This window comes from Nerophis ophidion, linkage group LG28 (genome assembly GCF_033978795.1).
Source record: "Nerophis ophidion isolate RoL-2023_Sa linkage group LG28, RoL_Noph_v1.0, whole genome shotgun sequence".
Taxonomy (NCBI): Eukaryota; Metazoa; Chordata; class Actinopteri; order Syngnathiformes; family Syngnathidae; genus Nerophis; species Nerophis ophidion.
Window position 1 is genome coordinate 13,193,053 of NC_084638.1, and position 19,489 is coordinate 13,212,541.

A 19,489-nucleotide genomic window follows, 5' to 3' on the forward strand; every position below is an offset into this window, starting at 1 on the left:
ATGTTGTGCGCTGCACGTCAGTTGGTGGGCGTGACCAAACAAGGATGGAATGCAGCAGCAGCAGATACTTTTTAGGTTTTAATTGACACACACAATAAACAGAAATGGCATGCATTTTAAACGTCTGACAGATTACCCACTAACATTTTCGTCCGTTCTCGTCTCGTCAACGAAAACTCACACACGTCTCGTCATGTTTTCGTCATCAGAAAGACATGTTTATCTCGTCACCGTCTCGTTATCGTCATGAAAAAAAGTGGCGTCAACGAAATGATTTCGTCATCGTGATCGTTGACGAAAACAACACTGGTCCTAACTGGGGTTGTACGATATACCATTACCACTAATGAATCAAAAACGGTACTATACTGTTTGAAAAGTACCGGTTAGCCATAATTGGGGGTTTTTTTACGGGCATGTCGGCGCGTCGTCGGCGCGTAGAGACATTGCTGGTTTTACGAGCAGAGGAGCATGTTCGGCAGCGCACAATCACGGAGTACTTACAAACAGACAGTGTGTAGACAGAAAAGGGAGAATGGAAGCATTTTGGCCTAAAACCTTATAATAAAGGTGAAACTATAACACTGAAACGCCCTCAGGAAGAGGTGAGTTGCTTTAAAACATGGCGAGCTAGTAAGCTCCTAATGTCCATCCGCAATCGGCAGTGTTTTAACCTCTTCTAAATCACTAATCCTCGCCTCCATGGCGACAAATAAAGCGAGTTGTTCACAAGTATAATCCCTGCAGGACGAGGAATAGCTAAACATACATACAAACCCCGATATCCACTGTAATGATACAAAGTACAAGAGCATATCTAGTCGATACTACAGTGATTACATTGATATTTTTTATCATCACAAAATTGGTCTTTTTTTTTTAATTCATAATACAGTATATTAAAGGCCTACTGAAATGAGATTTTCTTATTTAAACGAGGATAGCAGGTCCATTCTATGTGTCATACTTGATCATCACTTCGCGATATAGCCATATTTTTGCTGAAAGGATTTAGTAGAGAACATTGACGATAAAGTTCGCAACTTTTGGTTGCTAATAAAAAAGCCTTCCCTTTACCGGAAGTAGCAGACGGTGTGCCCGTGACGTCACGGGTTGTAGGGCTCCTCACATCGTTTACAATCATAGCCAGCAGCAGCTAGAGCTATACGGACCGAGAAACGCGACAATTTCCTTATTAATTTGAGCGAGGATGAAAGATTCGTGGATGAGGAAAATTAGAGTGAGGGACTAGAAAAAAAAGTTTAGAAAAAAAAAAAAGGCAATTGCAGTGGGAGCGATTTAGAGGTTATTAGACACATTTACGAAGATAATTCTGGAAAATCCCTTATCGGCCTATTGTGTTGCTAGTATTTTAGTGAGATTAAATAGTACCTGAAAGTCGGAGGGGTGTGGCCACAAGTGTGTTGACCCAGTGTCTCTGAGGGAAGTCACGCAGCTGCAGCACGACAGAAGCGTCGCTGATGTCTCCGGTAAGAGCCGATTTATTGCCACAATTTTCTCCCCGGTTGACATGTGGTCGGGATCCATGTTCGCTTGACCGCTCTGATCCATAGTAAAGCTTCACCTTCAGGAATTTTAAACAAGGAAACACCGGCTGTGTTTTTGTGGCTAAAGGCTAAAAGCTTCCCACCTCCATCTTTCTACTTTGACTTTTCCATTATTAATGGAACAAATTGCAAAAGATTAATCAACACAGATGTCCAGAATACTGTGTAATTATGCGATTAAAGCAGACTACTTGTATACTTATAGCTTGGATCGGGCTGGAAAATAATGTCCGCTACAACCCGAGACGTCAGACACACGCGTCATCATACTGCAACGTTATTAACACGACACTTCGCGGGAAATTTAAAATTGCAATTTCGTAAACTAAAAAGGTCCTATTGGCATGTGTTGCAATGTTAATATTTCATCATTGATATATAAACTATCAGACTGCGTGGTCGGTAGTAGTGGCTTTCAGTAAGCCTTTAATAAACTCAGGATAAACGTCCCTGGACACATAAGAACTTAAATCATGACCAACGTATGATCCTGTAACTACTTGGTATTGGCTCGATACCTAAATGTGTGGTATCATCCAAAACAAATGTAAATTATCCAAACAACAAAAGAATAAGTGATTATTACATTTTAACAGAAGTGTAGATAGAACATGTTGAAACGGAAAATAACCAGATATTACAGGAAATGAACTAGTAGATTCATAATCAATTTTAACAGCTTGTCCTTTATAATTTTGAATGGGGAATGACACAATGTTACTGCATACGTCAGCAGCCTTTGTTTGCTTAATTACTAATAAAGACTAATTGTCTAGTATGTTCACTATTTTATTTAAAGGGGAACATTATCACCAGACCTATGTAAGCGTCAATATATACCTTAATGGTGCAGAAAAAAGACCATATATTTTTTTAGCCGATTTCCGAACTCTAAATGGGTGAATTTTGGCAAATTAAACGCCTTTCTGTTTATCGCTCTAGAGGGGATGACGTCAGAATGTGACGTCGCCGAGGTAATACAGCCGCCATTTTCATTTTCAACCCATTGGGTCTCAGCTCTGTTATTTTCCGTTTTTTCGACCATTTTTTTGGAACCTTGGAGACATCATGCCTCGTCGGTGTGTTGTCGGAGGGTGTAACAACACTAACAGGGAGGGATTCAAGTTGCACCACTGGCCCGGAAATGCGAAAGTGTCTGCCGCCAGACCCCCATTGAATGTACCAAAGTGGCTCCACATTTTACTGGCGATGACAGACATGGCACAGAGATGTATGGATAACCTGCAGATGCATTTGCAACGATAAAGTCAACAAAATCACAAAGGTGAGTTTTGTTGATGTTGACTTATTTGCTAATCAGACATATTTGGTCGCGGCGTGACTGCCAGTTAATCGATGCTAACATGTTATGCTAATCAACGCTAACATGCTATTTATCGGCGGTGCTAAAGCAGACATGGCACAGAGATGTATGGATAACCTGCAGATGCATTTGCAACTATATTACGTTTACTTCCACCCACATTTAATGCAAAAAAAACACTTACCAATCAACGGATTTAAGTTGCTCCAGTGTCACAAGATGCGAAAGTCCTGATCGTTTGGTCCGCACATTTTGCCGGCGATGCTAACGCAGCTATTCGGCCATGCTATGACTATGAATTCACTCAATAGCTTAAGTTTCTTCTTCAATACTTTCATACTCCAACCATCCGTTTCAATACATGCGTAATCTGTTGAATCGCTTAAGCCGCTGAAATCCGAGTCTGAATCCGAGCTAATGTCGCTATATTTTGCTATGGTATTCGCCGTTGTTTGTTTACATTGGCAGCACTGTATGACGTCACAGGGAAATGGATAGTCGCATCGCAAATAGCGAAAATCAAGCACTTTAAAGCTTTTTTGGGGGATATTCGGAGACCGGCAAAATTTTGAAAAAAAATTTCAAAAAATACAACATGCCACCGGGAACTGATTTTTATTGTTTTTAACCCTTTTGAAATTGTGATAATGTTCCCCTTTAATGCCTGGCGGGCGATCGACTGACACACCCTCCACCATCGACCGGTAGCTCGCAATCGACGTACTGGGCACCCCTGATGCAGACAGAAGCTTGGAATTTGTGTGCATGAAGCCAAACATTTATCATAAGTCAATTACTGCATATTGTTCTAATGTGTGGCACCTTGAGACAAAGACATTATTGACTGACAGTCTCTTTCTTAATTCGTTATTTTCGCACTTATGCATTTATATATAAAATATAAAAATCGCAAATTGAATCGCCATCAGGTTTTTTCCTCAAAATAGTGCATCCCAATTTCTCAGTGACAGAAGCGGTATAACATTTGTAAAGCCAATTTAGGTATTAAAGCTCTCCTATTGGATATATTTACATGTTGCAGATGTGCATATACTCTGATGACTTTATTTTGTAACATTTGTCTTGCTCAGGGTCTTGGGTAAAATGGAGCCTATCTAACACGATAGTTGTGGTGCCATATGCCACACTATGCATACAAACAGTTCTATATTTGTATTCTAAACTATAAAACGTAACAACCATGGCACACTCCAAGAAAACTGCAGTTTTGTCAACTATATCCTTTCTACACTATAATGACTTGTTGACCACAGGGCCAGATGTTGACAAGATTAAATTCAGTGGTTTAGCCGAGCAGCATTAGCAGCTGTTGGCAGTCAGATTACCTTCTGCGCCTCATCCTTCTTTTCCTGTTTCAGGAGGTCAGTGAGATTGATGAGTTTTTCCATGGCTTCCACCTGCCGGCTCAGGTGCTTCAGATACATGCCGCAGGCCCGGCAGTATGACTCCAGCAGGAGGCCGAACCTTTGGCTAACTGTCTTGTTGTGCATCTCTGACCTAAACACATTAAAAAGAACAAAGTGGTTACAGCGCACTACCAGATGACGTGTTGCACCACAATATTAGTCGCATGTGTCACAATATGCATTTATACTGATATCCAAATGCCCATTTAAAGGGGAACATTATGTAAGGGTCAATACATACCTTGATGTTGCAGAAAAAAGCCCATATATTTTTTTAACCGATTTCCGAACTCTATATCTGTGAATGTTGGCGAATTAAACGCCTTTCTGTTTATCGGTCTCGTAGCAATGACGTCAGAACGTGACGTCACCGAGGTAATACACCCGCCATTTTCATTTTCAACACATTACAAACATCGGGACTCAGCTCTGTTATTTTCCGTTTTTTCGACTATTTTTTGGAACTTTGGAGACATCATACCTCGTCGGTGTGTTGTCGGAGGGTGTAACAACACTAACAGGGAGGGATTCAAGTTGCACCACTGGCAAGAAATCTGCCGCCAGACCCCCATTGAATTTGCCAGTGTCTCCACAGTTTACCGGCTATGCTAAGACAGACATGGCACAGAGATGTATGGATAACCTGCAGATGCATTTGCAACGATTAAGTCAACAAAATCACGAAGGTGACTTTTGTTGATGTTGTTGACTTATGTGCTAATCAGACATATTTGGTGGCATCATGACTGCCAGCTAATCGATGCTAACATGCTACGCTAATCAATGCTAACATGCCATTTACGCTGGCTGTATTTACATTTGAAACTAGATACCCACATTTAATGCGAAACAAACACTTACCAATCGACATATTTAAGTTGCTCCAGTGTCACAAGATGCGAAAGTCCTGATCGTTTGGTCTGCACATTTTTACCGGCGATGCTAATAAGGCAGCCAAGCTATGGGCCACTTCATTAGGTACACCCATGCTATGGCCGAATAGCGTCAATAGCTATTCGCTCAATAGCTTCAATTTCTTCTTCAATTTCATTTTCGCTATCTGCCTCCATACTCCGACCATCTGTTTCAACACATGCGTAATGTGTTGAATCGCTTAAGCCGCTGAAATCGGAGTCTGAATCCGAGCTAATGTCGCTATATCTTGCTGTGGTAACCGCCATGTTGTTTGTATTGGCAGCACTGTATGACATCACAGGGAAATTGACAGTCGCATCGCAAATAGCGAAAATCAAGAACTTTAAAGCTTTTTTTAGGAATATTCCAGGAGGTGTAAAATTTTGAAAAAAACTTCGAAAAATAAAACAAGCCACTGGGAACTGATTTTTATTGGTTTTAACCCTTCTGAAATTGTGATAATGTTCCCCGTTAATCAAACATACTTTCAGTATTGGGCTGTAGCGGCGCTACTAGTTTAACAATCGTATTTTCCAGACTAGAGAGCACCCCGGTATATAAACAACAACCACTAAATTTTTGCAAAAAACATTGTTTTTTCTTCATATACTAGCCGCACTAAACTATAAGCTGCAGATATACACAATGCAAAATTAGTTATTTACACAGAAATATTCTGTAAATATTTATTTACACACCTTAATGGTTTTCAAATGGTGCCTGTAACAGGGTAGTAAAACAGTTGATAAAACAAAACAGATGTCATGGTTATGGACCCACTAGCTCCGGAAGCTAGTTCGCTAATCAGCTAAACCAGGGGTGTCAAACTCAAATACAGAGTGGGCCAAAATTTAAAACTGAACAAAGCCGCGGGCCAAGGTTGAAAAAATTAACCCTTTAATAGGGACCCAAACAAGTTTTGCAATGAATATTGAACAAGCAAGGCTTAAATAGGGGAGCACAGTGGAACAGGGGTTTGTGCATCTGCCTCACAATACGAAGGTACTGAGTAATCCTGGGTTCAATCCCGGGCTCGGGATCTTTCTGTGTGGAGTTTGCATGTTCTCCCCATAACTGCGTGGGTTCCCTCCGGGTACTCGGCCTTCCTCCCATGGAACAGGCAGAGCTTATATAACGTAATAGTGCAAAATCAACTTTCAAAAAACAAACAAAAAAACATCAGTGGTATATTAAATAAAATGTAATTTAAAAATATAATGCCTCTTTTCTATTTGCAGCCTTCTGAGGTAAAAATCAACATTAACTTTTTCCACAGGCTAATAAATTCTAAAATAAAATAAAATAAAATAGCAGGGGGTGAATATTGTAGCATTCCGGAAGAGTTAGTGCTGCAAGGGGTTCTGGGTATTTGTTTTGTTGTGTTTATGTTGTGTTACGGTGTGGGTGTTCTCCCGAAATGTGTTTTGTCATTCTTGTTTGGTGTGGTTTCACAGTGCGGCGCATATTTGTAACAATGTTAAAGTTGTTTTACGGCCACCCTCAGTGTGACCTGCATGGCTGTTGACCAAGTATGTGTGTGTGAAAGGCGCATATATCATGTGACTTGGCCAGCACGCTGTTTATACGGAGGAAAAGAGGACGTGACGGCATGTTGTAGAGGACAGTGCCTTTAAGGCGTGTCCCAATATTGTTGTCCGGGTGGAAATCGGGAGAATGGTTGCCCAGGGAGATTTTCGTGAAGGGCACTAAACTTCGGGAGTCTTCCGGGAAAATCGGGAAGGTTGGCAAGTATGAGTATTAGCAGTGAATGTGGTGCTCTAATCTTAATTTGATATTGCCTCAAGGGCCAAATGAAATTAAACAGCGGGCCAGAGTTTGACACCCATGAGCTAAACAGACTCAATAACTCCATGGTGACATTTTGGTGAATTTACTGAGGAATTTGCGAAACAGAAACAATACAAAAAGAATGCCACTGTAAGTTAATAATACTAGCATTGACACTAGTAAATGTGTTCGCTTATTAGCTAATGCTAACGACGCTCGCTTACAAATATGCATGAAAACACTCCTACAGACATCACACATGGGATGGGTTAGTAAATATACATTGTTTTAATTATATTGTAAAACCTACAAACGTTGCTTGGAGTGAGGAATGAACGATCCATATAAGTAGAAACGCTATGGACAGACGTAGCAGCACTTCTACTACTCTGGTGTAGTGTAGTGAAGCTACATCTATCCATCCATCCATCCATTTTCTACCGCTTATTCCCTTTTTGGGGTCGCGGGTGTCGCTGGCGCCTATCTCAGCTACAATCGGGCGGAAGGCGGGGTACATCTAATGTTAGATAATTTGCAGTTGAGCTTGTGACATTTTCCAAGTAGCTTGGCCACCACTGCAAGCTTCCACATTGTGGTCAGGAGGTGCAGTGGAATAGAAGTAAATGCTCAGCGAGGCGTTAAACCTCTTCACTCTACACGACAGCTGTGAACTAATACACTGCTAACTTGTGCTCTCTGCTCAGATAGTCACCTCAGGTCTGTACTCGGCGGTCTCTACCTCCCACCACCTGTCCCTCTGCTTTGCTTTTACAAGAACCCCCCTGCTTTCATGGTACTCCATATGACAAACATAATGAGGAGTTAGACTCAGTCAAAAACCGACAAAATTTGAGCTGCAGCGCCCTGAACTAACCTTTTACTAAACATGTTGTTTTTAAACTTTTCAATGTGTCACCCACATCAACCCATCAATTGATATGTTCATGAGTAAAAACTGACTCACTTTAAATGCCAGAAGAAGAAATGTCCTATCCTTTGATTGGTTAATGCTTTTTTCAGCAGGAAGCGGGCGAGGGGATTATCAAGGTACTGCTCATACTTCAGAACCTTTCAGAGACAATGGAGAAAACGTCACATGATTAATACACTCATCGGTCACAATATTAGGAATGACACAGCTTTGTCGCGTTCCACTAGAGCAGGGGTAGGGAACCTATGGCTCTAGAACCAGATGTGGCTCTTTTGATGACTGCATCTGGCTCTCAGATAATTCTTAGCTGACATTGCTTAACATGATAAATAATTAATAATTTCGCTGGCAATCACAGTGTTAAAAACAGCGTTTAAATTATAAAACATTCTCATGCATTTTAATCCAACCATCTGTTTTCTATCGCACCTGTTCAAGATGTCGCATTAATGGTAATATTATATTTATTATTAGTTAACTTTAGAATAACAATGTTATTAAAAAATAATTAGAGACTTAATATACTCTCAAAATGTTGGTCTTAAAAATGCACGCATTTACCGTATTTCCTTGAATTGCCGCCGGGGCGCTAATCAATTTAAAACCTCTTCTCACTCCGGCACTTACCAAAGGCATGCGGTAAAGGCAAGCATGCGCTAATTATTTTAAAACCTCTTCTCACTCCGGCGCTTACCAAAGGCATGCGGTAAATTTAGGCCTGCGCTTATAAAATTGAGTGTGATGTAAGGATAACATCACGAAAAGCACATTTAATAAAAAAAAAAACTTTATTATGATCGTACTTTTTCCTGTAAATGAAGTCCATGCGCAGCTCCTTCTGATCAAAAGCATCAATAACTTGTTTATAGAAGTAAATAAATAAATGATAAATGGGTTGTACTTGTATAGCGCTTTTCTACCTTCAAGGTACTCAAAGCGCTTTGACACTACTTCCACATTTACCCATTCACACACACATTCACACACTGATGGAGGGAGCTGCCATGCAAGGCGCCAACCAGCACCCATCAGGAGCAAGGGTGAAGTGTCTTGCTCAGGACACAACGGACGTGACGAGGTTGGTACTAGGTGGGATTTGAACCAGGGACCCTCAGGTTGCGCACGGCCACTCTCCCACTGCGCCACGCTGTCCCTAGTCTTCCTTATCTTTCTTCAGTTTTAAAAGTCTCTCTGTCTCGATGGAGATCTTCCTTTATTACCTCCTGCTTCGATTGAAAGTCCAGTTTAGAAAACTGTTTTTAGATATGTAATCCTCCATGTTAAAAGTGCAAGCGAGAGGCAAAAATAAACAATCGCTGCTCACTCTTGCTGCTTGTTGTCACCTCTTCTGCAGCCGAGGAGTCGCAAGAAGGATCACAAGCGCCCTCTACCACCAGGAGGCGGGAGTCATTTAATCACTCATATTTGACACACGCAGCTACGGTATATTAATAAAACATAGCTGCTTACTGTTCTTTTTAGCATATTCAATAGCTTGGACCTTAAATCCTACTGAATAGCTCTTAATCTTCTTTCCTTTATGCGATTTCAAATTATTGAAATCAGCCTCCTTTATTTTGAAAATGACAGGTGAAATGTCACTCATGACGTGACGAGTTTGAACCGGCGGAAATTCTAGACATGCGCTAATAAAAATAATATTTTGCGAAACGAGTTTGACCCAGCGTTAATCCTGAGCAAGCAGGAATGCTACGCATGCGCAAATTATTTTGCGAAATGAGTTTGACCCGGCAGTAATTCTAGACAGGCGCATACTTTATACCCGGCGGCAATTCAAGGAAATACGGTAGTTGTATTCAGTGTTAAAAAATGTTATATGGCTCTCACGGAAATACATTTTGAAATATTTGGCTTTCATGGCTCTCTCCGCCAAAAAGGTTCCCGACCCCTGCACTATAAGAACTAAGATGATGAAGCTACAATAGATGCCTAAAAAGATAGCAATGCTCAATGGTTATCAAGCTAAATGAGACGGTGTACAAGTGAACCAGAACACATGATCAACATGCAGTTCTACATATTTGTACACAACAACAATAAACACATTGTCAAATGAATACCTGAAATAGAGTATTTGTGGATGCAGAATCTTTGTTGGTACAATTCTTTGTTAGACCTCATTAGACTGGAAAAGTGTAATTATTGAACGTTGAGCGTGTACAGCAACCATCACCAAATTGTGATGGTTTCATTATTTAATGAGATATATAATACAACAATATTAATGTATAATAATGATCACAGACAGTTGCAGACGGTGATTGCGGAATACGTTAGGGAAGTGAATGAAACAAAGAAAAATGATGCGGAAAACCAAACATGGTAAGGGGTCTTATGATTTTTTTTTTTTATATACATTAAAACATTTCCCTTTGGCCTACATAACGTGTAATGGTGGTTCTTTGGTAAACATTTTTTGCATGGATTTGGTTTTACACACCCTCTTTAAGCTGCTTTCTCACCGTCTCTTCAAACGGACTGTTTTGTGGGCAGCCTTATTACCTTGCCAAAGTCGTAGCGCTTCTACAAACCCCAAAACCGGTGAAGTTGGCACGTTGTGTAAATCGTAACGAAAAACAAAATAGAATGATTTGAAAATCCTTTTCAACCTGTATTCAATTGAATAGACTGCAAAGACAAGATACTTAACGTTCGAACAGGAAAACTTTATTTTTTGCAAATATTAGCTCATTTGGAATTTGATGCCTGCAACGTGCTTCAAAAAACCGGGCACAAGTGACAAAAAGACTGAGAAAGTTGAGGAATGCTCATCAAACACTTATTTGGAACAGGCTGAACAGGTGAACAGGATAATTGGGAACAGGTGGGTGCTTTAAAAGCAGCTTCCATGAAGCTCAGTCATTCACAAAGAAAGACGGGGCAAGGGTCACCACTTTGTGAACAAATGCGTGACCAAATTGTCGAATAGTTTAAGAACATTTTTTATGAACTATTGCAAGGAATTTTGAGATTTCACCATCTACGGTCCATAATATTCAAAGGTTGAGAGAATCTGGAGAAATCTCTGCACGTAAGCGATGATAGTTCGAACATTAAGTATCTTATCTTTCCAATTGAATAGGAGTTGAAAAAAGTAAGCAAATCCTTGTATTCTGTTTTTATTTACAAATTACACAACGTGCGAACTTCACTGATTTTGGATTTTGTATATGGAGTCTACTGACCGACGTAAGTGAGAACTATACACTACTTTGTATTAGAAATGGCAACAGCAGAAGATTAAGCATACATGAACATATACGGGCCAGTCTGCACAACAACAAGAGGATAGAGGAAAAGAAGGAACCTATGGACTACAACTGAATAAAATGGCAAACTCAAACAAAGCTTTTCGGGTAAACCTCTACCATGAAGACATCTGTAAAGGCAGGGGTAGGGAACCTATGGCTCTAGAGCCAGATGTGTCTCTTTTGATGACTGCATCTGGCTCTCGGATAAATCTGAGCTGACACTGCTTAACACGATAAGTAATGACTAATTCCACTTTTAATCAAAGTGTTAAAAATAACGTTCAAAATATTAAACATGCTCATGCATTTGAATCCATCTATCCTTTTTCTACCGCACTTTATTTATTCGAAAAATTTTTAGGGCTTGCCCTCCTGGGGGTTCTTCAGAACACCAAGCACCGACATGAGAGCCTGTTTCAGGGTTACGATATTTTTTTATTTTTCAATAAGTCAGTTGCTTTCCAGCAATTGTCTTTTTCTCTTTCGTTCTCGCTCGCACTCTGGCTCCAGCTCCAACCCTGTCTCTCCTCCTGGCTGCTGCTTATAACAGAGCGACAGGTGATTAGATAACAAGGCTCAGGTGGGTTGTCTACGCACCGGTCGCTGATTTCGAGGCCGGTCCTGGCACACCCCGCTTCGCTGCAGGCCCGCAGGCCACGCCCCCTCCACAGTTAGCTTCAGAATATCAATGTTATTATAAAGAATAAAATACCTATTATACTCTAGTAATGTTGGTCTAACTTAAAAATGCACGCGTTTAGGTGTGTTCAGTGTTGAAAAAAAAAATCATAGGGCTCTTGCGGAAATACATTTTAAATTATTCGGATTCTTGGCTCTCTCGGCCAAAAAGGTTCCCGACCCCTGTGTTACGGTAATTAAGGCAAAATACTTGTTGACACTTAAAGTGTCAAATTCCAAGTTGGCTCGTTTGGAGCATGAACGGAAAAAGGCAAGATTGTTACATAAATATCTCGGCCATGCCTCCATGGTTTGATTTCTCATTTTCGAGACATTTGGGCAACTCCAAAAAACAAATACCAAAGTTGGTTGTGCAAAAGGGGACCCCTTCAAATGTGAATGGACCACCCAATATACAGTATGTTCCGACAATTTCAAAATGTTCAAGGATGTTCTCTGCCTCACTGTTTGAGTATTTTACCGGTAGTTCCTGCTAAACTGGTGTTTATGCACTTAACAGTTGCTTAATCTGTTATAAGAGCGTACTTTGATTTGTAACGCCTGTCGTAGGGGAGGAGTTTGAACAGTTCGGGACCAGGATGTGAGGGGTCTGCAGTGATGCGACCTGCACGTTTTCTGACCCCGGATTAGTGTAAGTGTGCGAACCATGTGCCTGTGTCGAAGGCTTCTTTCCTTCATTGTGTGTCCCGCTGGCAGCCATTTTGTGCTTGCTCGCATGGAAGAGATTGAGGAGGCCAGCCTCCCACTGCAGCAAGTCTCCAATTGTGAGGAGAAAGCTTTTTTTCACGGAAGGAGAAAACTCCCTCATTTCAGCACTTTCATTCCCCCTCCCCTTTTTCTCACTCACTCACACCGTCTCCCTTTTCCCTCTTCCTACCCATCCCACTCCTCCATCACCTTGTTATGTATGTTTGATATACAGCACTGTATAGCACTTAATTGTACAACACTTAAAGGGGAACATTATCACCAGACCTATGTAAGCGTCAATATATACCTTGATGGTGCAGAAAAAAGACCAAATATTTTTTTAACCGATTTCCGAACTCTAAATGGGTGAATTTTGGCAAATTAAACACCTTTCTGTTTATTGCTTTGGTGGCGATGACGTCAGAACGTGACGTCACCGAGGTAATACAGCCGCCATTTTTATTTTCTACACATTACACACACGGGTCTCAGCTCTGTTATTTTCCGTTTTTTCGACTATTTTTTTTAACCTTGAAGACATCATGCCTCGTCGGTGTGTTGTCGGAGGGTGTAACAACACTAACAGGGAGGGATTCAAGTTGCACCGAAGATGCGAAAGTGTCTGCCGCCAGACCCCCAATGAATGTACTGTAGTGTCTTCACATTTGACCGGCGATGACAGATATGACACAGAGATGTATGGATAACCTGTAGATGCATTTGCAATGATACGAAATCACAAAAGTGAGTTTTGTTGTTGACCTATGTGCTAATCAGACATATTTGGTTGCGGCGTGACTGCCAGCTAATCGATGGTAACATGCTACGCTCATCGATGCTAACATGCTATTTACCGGCGATGACAGACATGGCACAGAGATGTATGGATAACCTGCAGATGCATTTGCAACGATAAAGTCAATGAAAACACAAAGGTGAGTTTTGTTGATGTTGACTTATGTGCTAATCAGACATATTTGGTCGCGGCGTGACTGCCAGCTAATCGATGCTAACATGCTATTTACCGGCGGTGCTAAAGCAGACATGGCACAGATATGTATGGATAACCTGCAGATGCATTTGCAACTATATTACGTTTCCTTCCACCCACATTTAATGCGAAAAAAACACTTACCAATCGACGGATTTAAGTTGCTCCATTATCACAAAATGCGAAAGTCCTGATCGTTTGGTCTGCACATTTTACCGTCGATGCAAACGCAGCTATTCGGCCATGCTATGGCTATGAATAGTGTCAATAACTATTCGCTCAATAGCTTCAGTTTCTTCTCCAATACTTTCGTACTCCAACCATCAGTTTCAATACATGCGTAATCTGTTGAATCGCTGAAATCCGAGTCTGAATCCGAGCTAATGTCGCTATATCTTGCTGTGGTATTCCCATTGTTTGTTTACATTGGCAGCACTGTATGACGTCACAGGAAAATGGATAGTGGTTTCGAAGATAGCGAAAATAAGGCACTTTATAGCTTTATTTAGGGATATTCCGGGACCTTTAAAATTTTGAAAAAAACTTCAAAAAATACAACAAGCCACTGGAAACTGATTTTTATTGTTTTTAACCCTTTTGAAATTGTGATAATGTTCCCCTTTAACTAAAATATGGACTTTTGTTGAGGCTAGAAACCAATATTCATATTTACATTGTATCTTTTGGAGAAAGTTGCTTCACTGTACAAAAGTTTCCATTTAAGAACCCTTTAAACAACTAACAACCAATTAAGTTTGTAAAATTGAGGTTTCCCTGTATTATTTAGTAATTGAAAAATCGATTAAGTAGTTTGTTCGATTGATTGAGTAATAAGATAAAACTCAATTTATAGCCTCAATGCAAATTTGAGGAAAAATATTTGAAATAAACATTTTTTCTGCTTACTATAACTTCATTCCATACATAAATTCCCATCATTAAAACTTCGAACCTGTGCATTAATTTTCTTTTTTTTAAACTCTTGGCCGCCAAACAGATCACGGCGTTGATTCACGCACTACATCCACATATTTTAACCTACAGGCACTCAATGCAGTCCGAATTTTATAAATGTTTTTAAGTTACACTCATTAGATAATTAATTGAAGCAATAGACTATAAATCAAAACCTTTTTGTAATTGAATAATCAATGAATCATTGCAGCCTCATTTTATATCATCATCACCATATTACCCAAATATATAACATGACTTTTAAATAATTTTATACATTTCTAATTTTAATTTTCTATCTATCTATCTATTTATCTCTCAGTCTATTTAGTGAAGGTGTGCAGACTCGAGCTGCAGTCAGCCTCACAACTATTTGCCACTGGAGTTAAAGTCACAGTCGGACATTAAACATTTCTCCAAAAAACTGAAAAAGTGTCTCAAGGAAAATCAGAAGTGTGAGCACTGCAACTGGATGAAGTATGGACAAAATGGGGCTACTTAATCTTTTTGTATGTGTTCTTCACTTTTCTCAACGTTTTTTTAAAACCCTAACCAGGGACGAGTATTGTAAATTAGGCCTGTGGCTAGAAGTCTTATTTACTTTGACATCGGTTACCTATGGGTAGCAATAAATACATTCACATGGGCTAGTTTGTTTGATGTCATTTAGGGCAATATAAGATTCGGACCTTCGCTATGAGAAAATTGTCATAAACTAACCTTACTCCATTGTAACTGAAAACCCTTGATCTAATGCATACAACATAATTGCATTCACCTGAACCAGTTGAATGAGGTACTGTGACAGCTTGTCATCAGTTAAATATGTCTCAAGGCACTTTACGGCAAAATCTCTGATCATAGGATCGGGAAAGTTGCAGTCCAGCAACTCCATGGCTTGTTCTGGCTTGATGGCTGGCCAGTCCTTCAGAAGGCAATACATCTGATAGGAGGAAAGGAAACATACGCTGAGTTATGATAAACGCATTTGATAACAAACCTGCAAGACCAGTGTGTGCTATCATTTTAAAAATCTGCTGTTTGCCTGTTTCTCCAGACAATGTTGTTTAGAGTAAAGACGTTTCAGCAATGGAAACCTGAGCTCACCTGTGCAACCTCATCTCTGGAGTTCCATTTCACAGCGAGGAGTATCTTGGGAAGGATGTCGGGCATGTTGACACAATAATGTCTTTGGGAGGTACAGGAAAGAACATTATTATATTTTGTAATAGCAAGAAAGTCATACAATATTAGCAGACTTTTTTAAGATCATATAAACACTAGCAGTCTTGAAAATCAAAGCACCCACCTGTGCCTCCATACAAAGTCTTTCTCCTGCTCAGTGATCTCAGACAAAGGGTCTCGGTTACACACTAAACGAAGCTGCTCACTGTCGCTGTCTGTGAAAGGGTTGTCTCGGGCCACTCTGTTGCTCTTTTGTACCACATGATAACAAAGTAAATAGCCATATCAGTGGGGAAACTTTTTTAGAATAGGTCATTTAATTATGTTGGATTTGGTGATAAACGAGACATGTGTGATTTCTTACCAAACTTGTGTGTGAGTAATTAAAGCCAAGCTCTCTGGATATATTCCAGTTTGCATGGTCCTCAATAACGGTCATATCTGGGAATTTGACTGGAGAGCTGAAATGGTCAAACTCCAACTCCAGGCAAGGGGTTTCCTACAGGTTTAAAACAAACAACATATGTATTGAATTGCACAATACTTCAATTTCCATAATATCAAGAATTCATTAGCAGCTTGGTGCTGGTGAAAAGATAATCTTGTGTTATACAGTATTTTTTTGTTTCATTCCAATCAGTTAACTTTACGAAATATTACATTTGCAAGACTGCATGTTTGTATAAATAAGTATTTATAATATCTTTATTATCAACGTTTGGGTACAAACTGAGATTTATCCTGATAATGCCTCTGGTGTTGTCTTCACCTGCTAAGGTTTGTCTCAAAAAACCCTAAAAGCTACTCTGGGCTTGTTGTATTTTTAAAGGCCTACTGAAACCCACTACTACCGACCACGCAGTCAGATAGTTTATATATCAATGATGAAATATTAACATTGCAACACATGTCAATACGGCTTTTTTAAGTTTACTAAATTACAATTTTAAATTTCCCGGGAGTTTCGTCTTGAAAACGTCGCGTAATGATGACGTGTACGCAAGACGTCACACGTTTTTAGGAAGTATGAGCGCTACGCGCACACACAGCTAAATGTAGTCTGCTTTAACGGCATAATTACACAGTATTTTGGACATCTGTGTTGCTGAATATTTTGCAATTTGTACAATTCATTTGGGAAGCTCAAGCCTTTAGCCACACAAACACACGGTGATTCCTTGTTTAAAATTCCCGGAGCTGAAACTTTACTATGGATCAGAGCACGGTCAAGCCGACATGGATTCCTACCGAATGTCAACCAGCAGGTTTCGGTGAGAAAATTGTGGTTAAAAAGTCAGTGCTCCTCCATCTTAGCGCTGCTTTCGATACCGTCGATCATAATATTTTATTAGAGCGTATCAAAACACGAATTGGTATGTCAGACTCAGCCCTGTCTTGGTTTAACTCTTATCTTACTGATAGGATGCAGTGCATCTCCCATAACAGTGTGACCTCGGACAATGTTAAGATAACGTGTGGAGTTCCCCAGGGTTCGGTCCTTGGCCCTGCATTCTTCAGCATCAACATGCTGCCGCTGGGTGACGTCATACGCAAATACGGTATTAGCTTTCACTGTTATGCTGATGACACCCAACTCTACATGCCCCTAAAGCTGACCAACAAGCCGGACTGTAGTCAGTTGGAGGCGTGTCTTAATGAAATTAAACAATGGATGTCCGCTAACTTTTTGCAACTTAATGCCAAAAAAACGGAAATGCTGATTATCGGTCTTGCTAGACACCGACCTCTATTTAATAATACAACTTTAACATTTGACAACCAAATAATAAAACAAGGTGACTCTGTAAAAAATCTGGGTATTATCTTCGACCCAACTCTCTCCTTTGAGTCACACATTAAAAGCGCTACTAAAACGGCCTTCTTTCATCTGCGTAAAATCGCTAAAATTCGCTCCATTTTGTCCACTAAAGACGCTGAGATCATTATCCATGCGTTTGTTACGTCTCGTCTCGATTACTGTAACGTATTATTTTCGGGTCTCCCCATGTCTAGCATTAAAAGATTACAGTTGGTACAAAATGCGGCTGCTAGACTTTTGACAAGAACAAGAAAGTTTGATCATATTATGCCTGTACTGGCTCACCTGCACTGGCTTCCTGTGCACTTAAGATGTGACTTTAAGGTTTTACTAATTACGTATAAAATACTACACGGTCTAGCTCCATCCTATCTTGCCGATTGTATTGTACCATAAGAAATCTGCGTTCAAAAGACTCCGGCTTATTAGTGATTCCTAAAGCCCAAAAAAAGTCTGCGGGCTATAGAGCGTTTTCCGTTCGGGCTCCAGTACACTGGAATGCCCTCCCGGTAACAGTTCGAGATGCTACCTCAGTAGAAGCATTTAAGTCTCACCTTAAAACTCATCTGTATACTCTAGCCTTTAAATAGACCTCCTTTTTAGACCAGTTGATCTGCCGCCTCTTTTCTTTCTCCTATGTCCCCCCCTCCCTTGTGGAGGGGGTCCGGTCCGATGACCATGGATGAAGTACTGGCTGTCCAGAGTCGAGACCCAGGATGGACCGCTCGTCGGGAGCCAGGATGGACCGCTCGCCTGTGTATCGGTTGGGGACATCTCTATGCTGCTGATCCGCCTCCGCTTGAGATGGTCTCCTGTGGACGGGACTCTCGCTGCTGTCTTGGATCCGCTTGAACTGAACTCTCGCGGCTGTGTTGGAGCCACTATGGATTGAACTTTCACAGTATCATGTTAGACCCGCTCGACATCCATTGCTTTCGGGCCCCTAGAGGGGGGGGGGGGTTGCCCAAATCTGAGGTCCTCTCCAAGGTTTCTCATAGTCAGCATTGTCACTGGCGTCCCACTGGATGTGAATTCTCCCTGCCCACTGGGTGTGAGTTTTCCTTGCCCTTTTGTGGCTTTTTCCGAGGATGTTGTAGTCGTAATGATTTGTGCAGTCCTTTGAGACATTTGTGATTTGGGGCTATATAAATAAACATTGATTGATTGATGACTTGTATAGCGCTTTTCTACCTTCAAGGTACTCAAAGTGCTTTGACACTACTTCCACATTTACCCATTCACACACACATTCACACAATGATGGAGGGAGCTGCCATGCAAGGCGCTAACCAGCACCCAGTTAAGCTTGTTGTTGTTGTTTTGACTTTGTTATAAAATAGAAAGTTAATACATCACTCCCTTGTTATAATTTTTGATATCGCTTTATATTGTGTTCAAAGTGTATGAATCATTACCAAAATATGGACTGAAACACATTATTCATGTTTGTACATTGAAATTTGCTTCAATGAACACACTTTTTATTTACAAACCCTCTTCAAGAACCAATTAAGATCGTAAATTGGGGTTCTAGTACATTGGCTTACCTTGTTGGGGTTCGAACCAGTGACGCCGATGGGGTTAAGTAGGTCTTCCAGGCCATGTGGGACAGGCCATAGGTTAAGTGCCATTTTCCCTGCTACTAATGTGTGAGTGTAGTCAAACAGGTTGATGTTGCCCCACGCCAGGGGGCAATGCTCCTATGAGGAAATGACAGTAAGATAATGCATAGGAACATTATAAGAAAAACACAAATAGTACTATAAAAAGCCCTTATAACAGGAACTACAACTTCCAATACTGTTTACTTTTTGTATAGACAAAGGATTTTCATGAAAATGCTGACAATTTATTACAGACAGCAGTCAGTGTGTACAGTACACGTTAGTTCCTCTTCCTTTAGTTTTTTAGTAACAGTATAATTGA

General features: G+C 40.5%; 2 protein-coding genes across 3 annotated transcripts in view; both read right to left on the minus strand.

The window, feature by feature from the left end:
• LOC133545573 (zinc finger protein OZF-like) overlaps positions 1–19,489 on the minus strand; it is a 538,609-nt gene that overhangs the window by 94,105 nt on the left and 425,015 nt on the right. The gene's annotated exons all lie outside the window — the stretch shown is intronic.
• Positions 4,215–19,489, minus strand: part of LOC133545569 (phosphatidylinositol 4,5-bisphosphate 3-kinase catalytic subunit alpha isoform-like) — a 51,710-nt gene continuing 36,435 nt past the window's right edge. Inside the window, exons 8-14 of the mRNA XM_061891275.1 lie at positions 19,111–19,263; positions 16,109–16,243; positions 15,869–15,993; positions 15,667–15,748; positions 15,338–15,502; positions 7,987–8,090; positions 4,215–4,410 (exon numbers count right to left, since the gene is read on the minus strand). Of these exons, the coding sequence (XP_061747259.1) occupies positions 4,230–4,410; positions 7,987–8,090; positions 15,338–15,502; positions 15,667–15,748; positions 15,869–15,993; positions 16,109–16,243; positions 19,111–19,263 (945 nt within the window). The 3' untranslated portion in view covers positions 4,215–4,229. The remainder of the gene's footprint in view (positions 4,411–7,986; positions 8,091–15,337; positions 15,503–15,666; positions 15,749–15,868; positions 15,994–16,108; positions 16,244–19,110; positions 19,264–19,489) is intronic.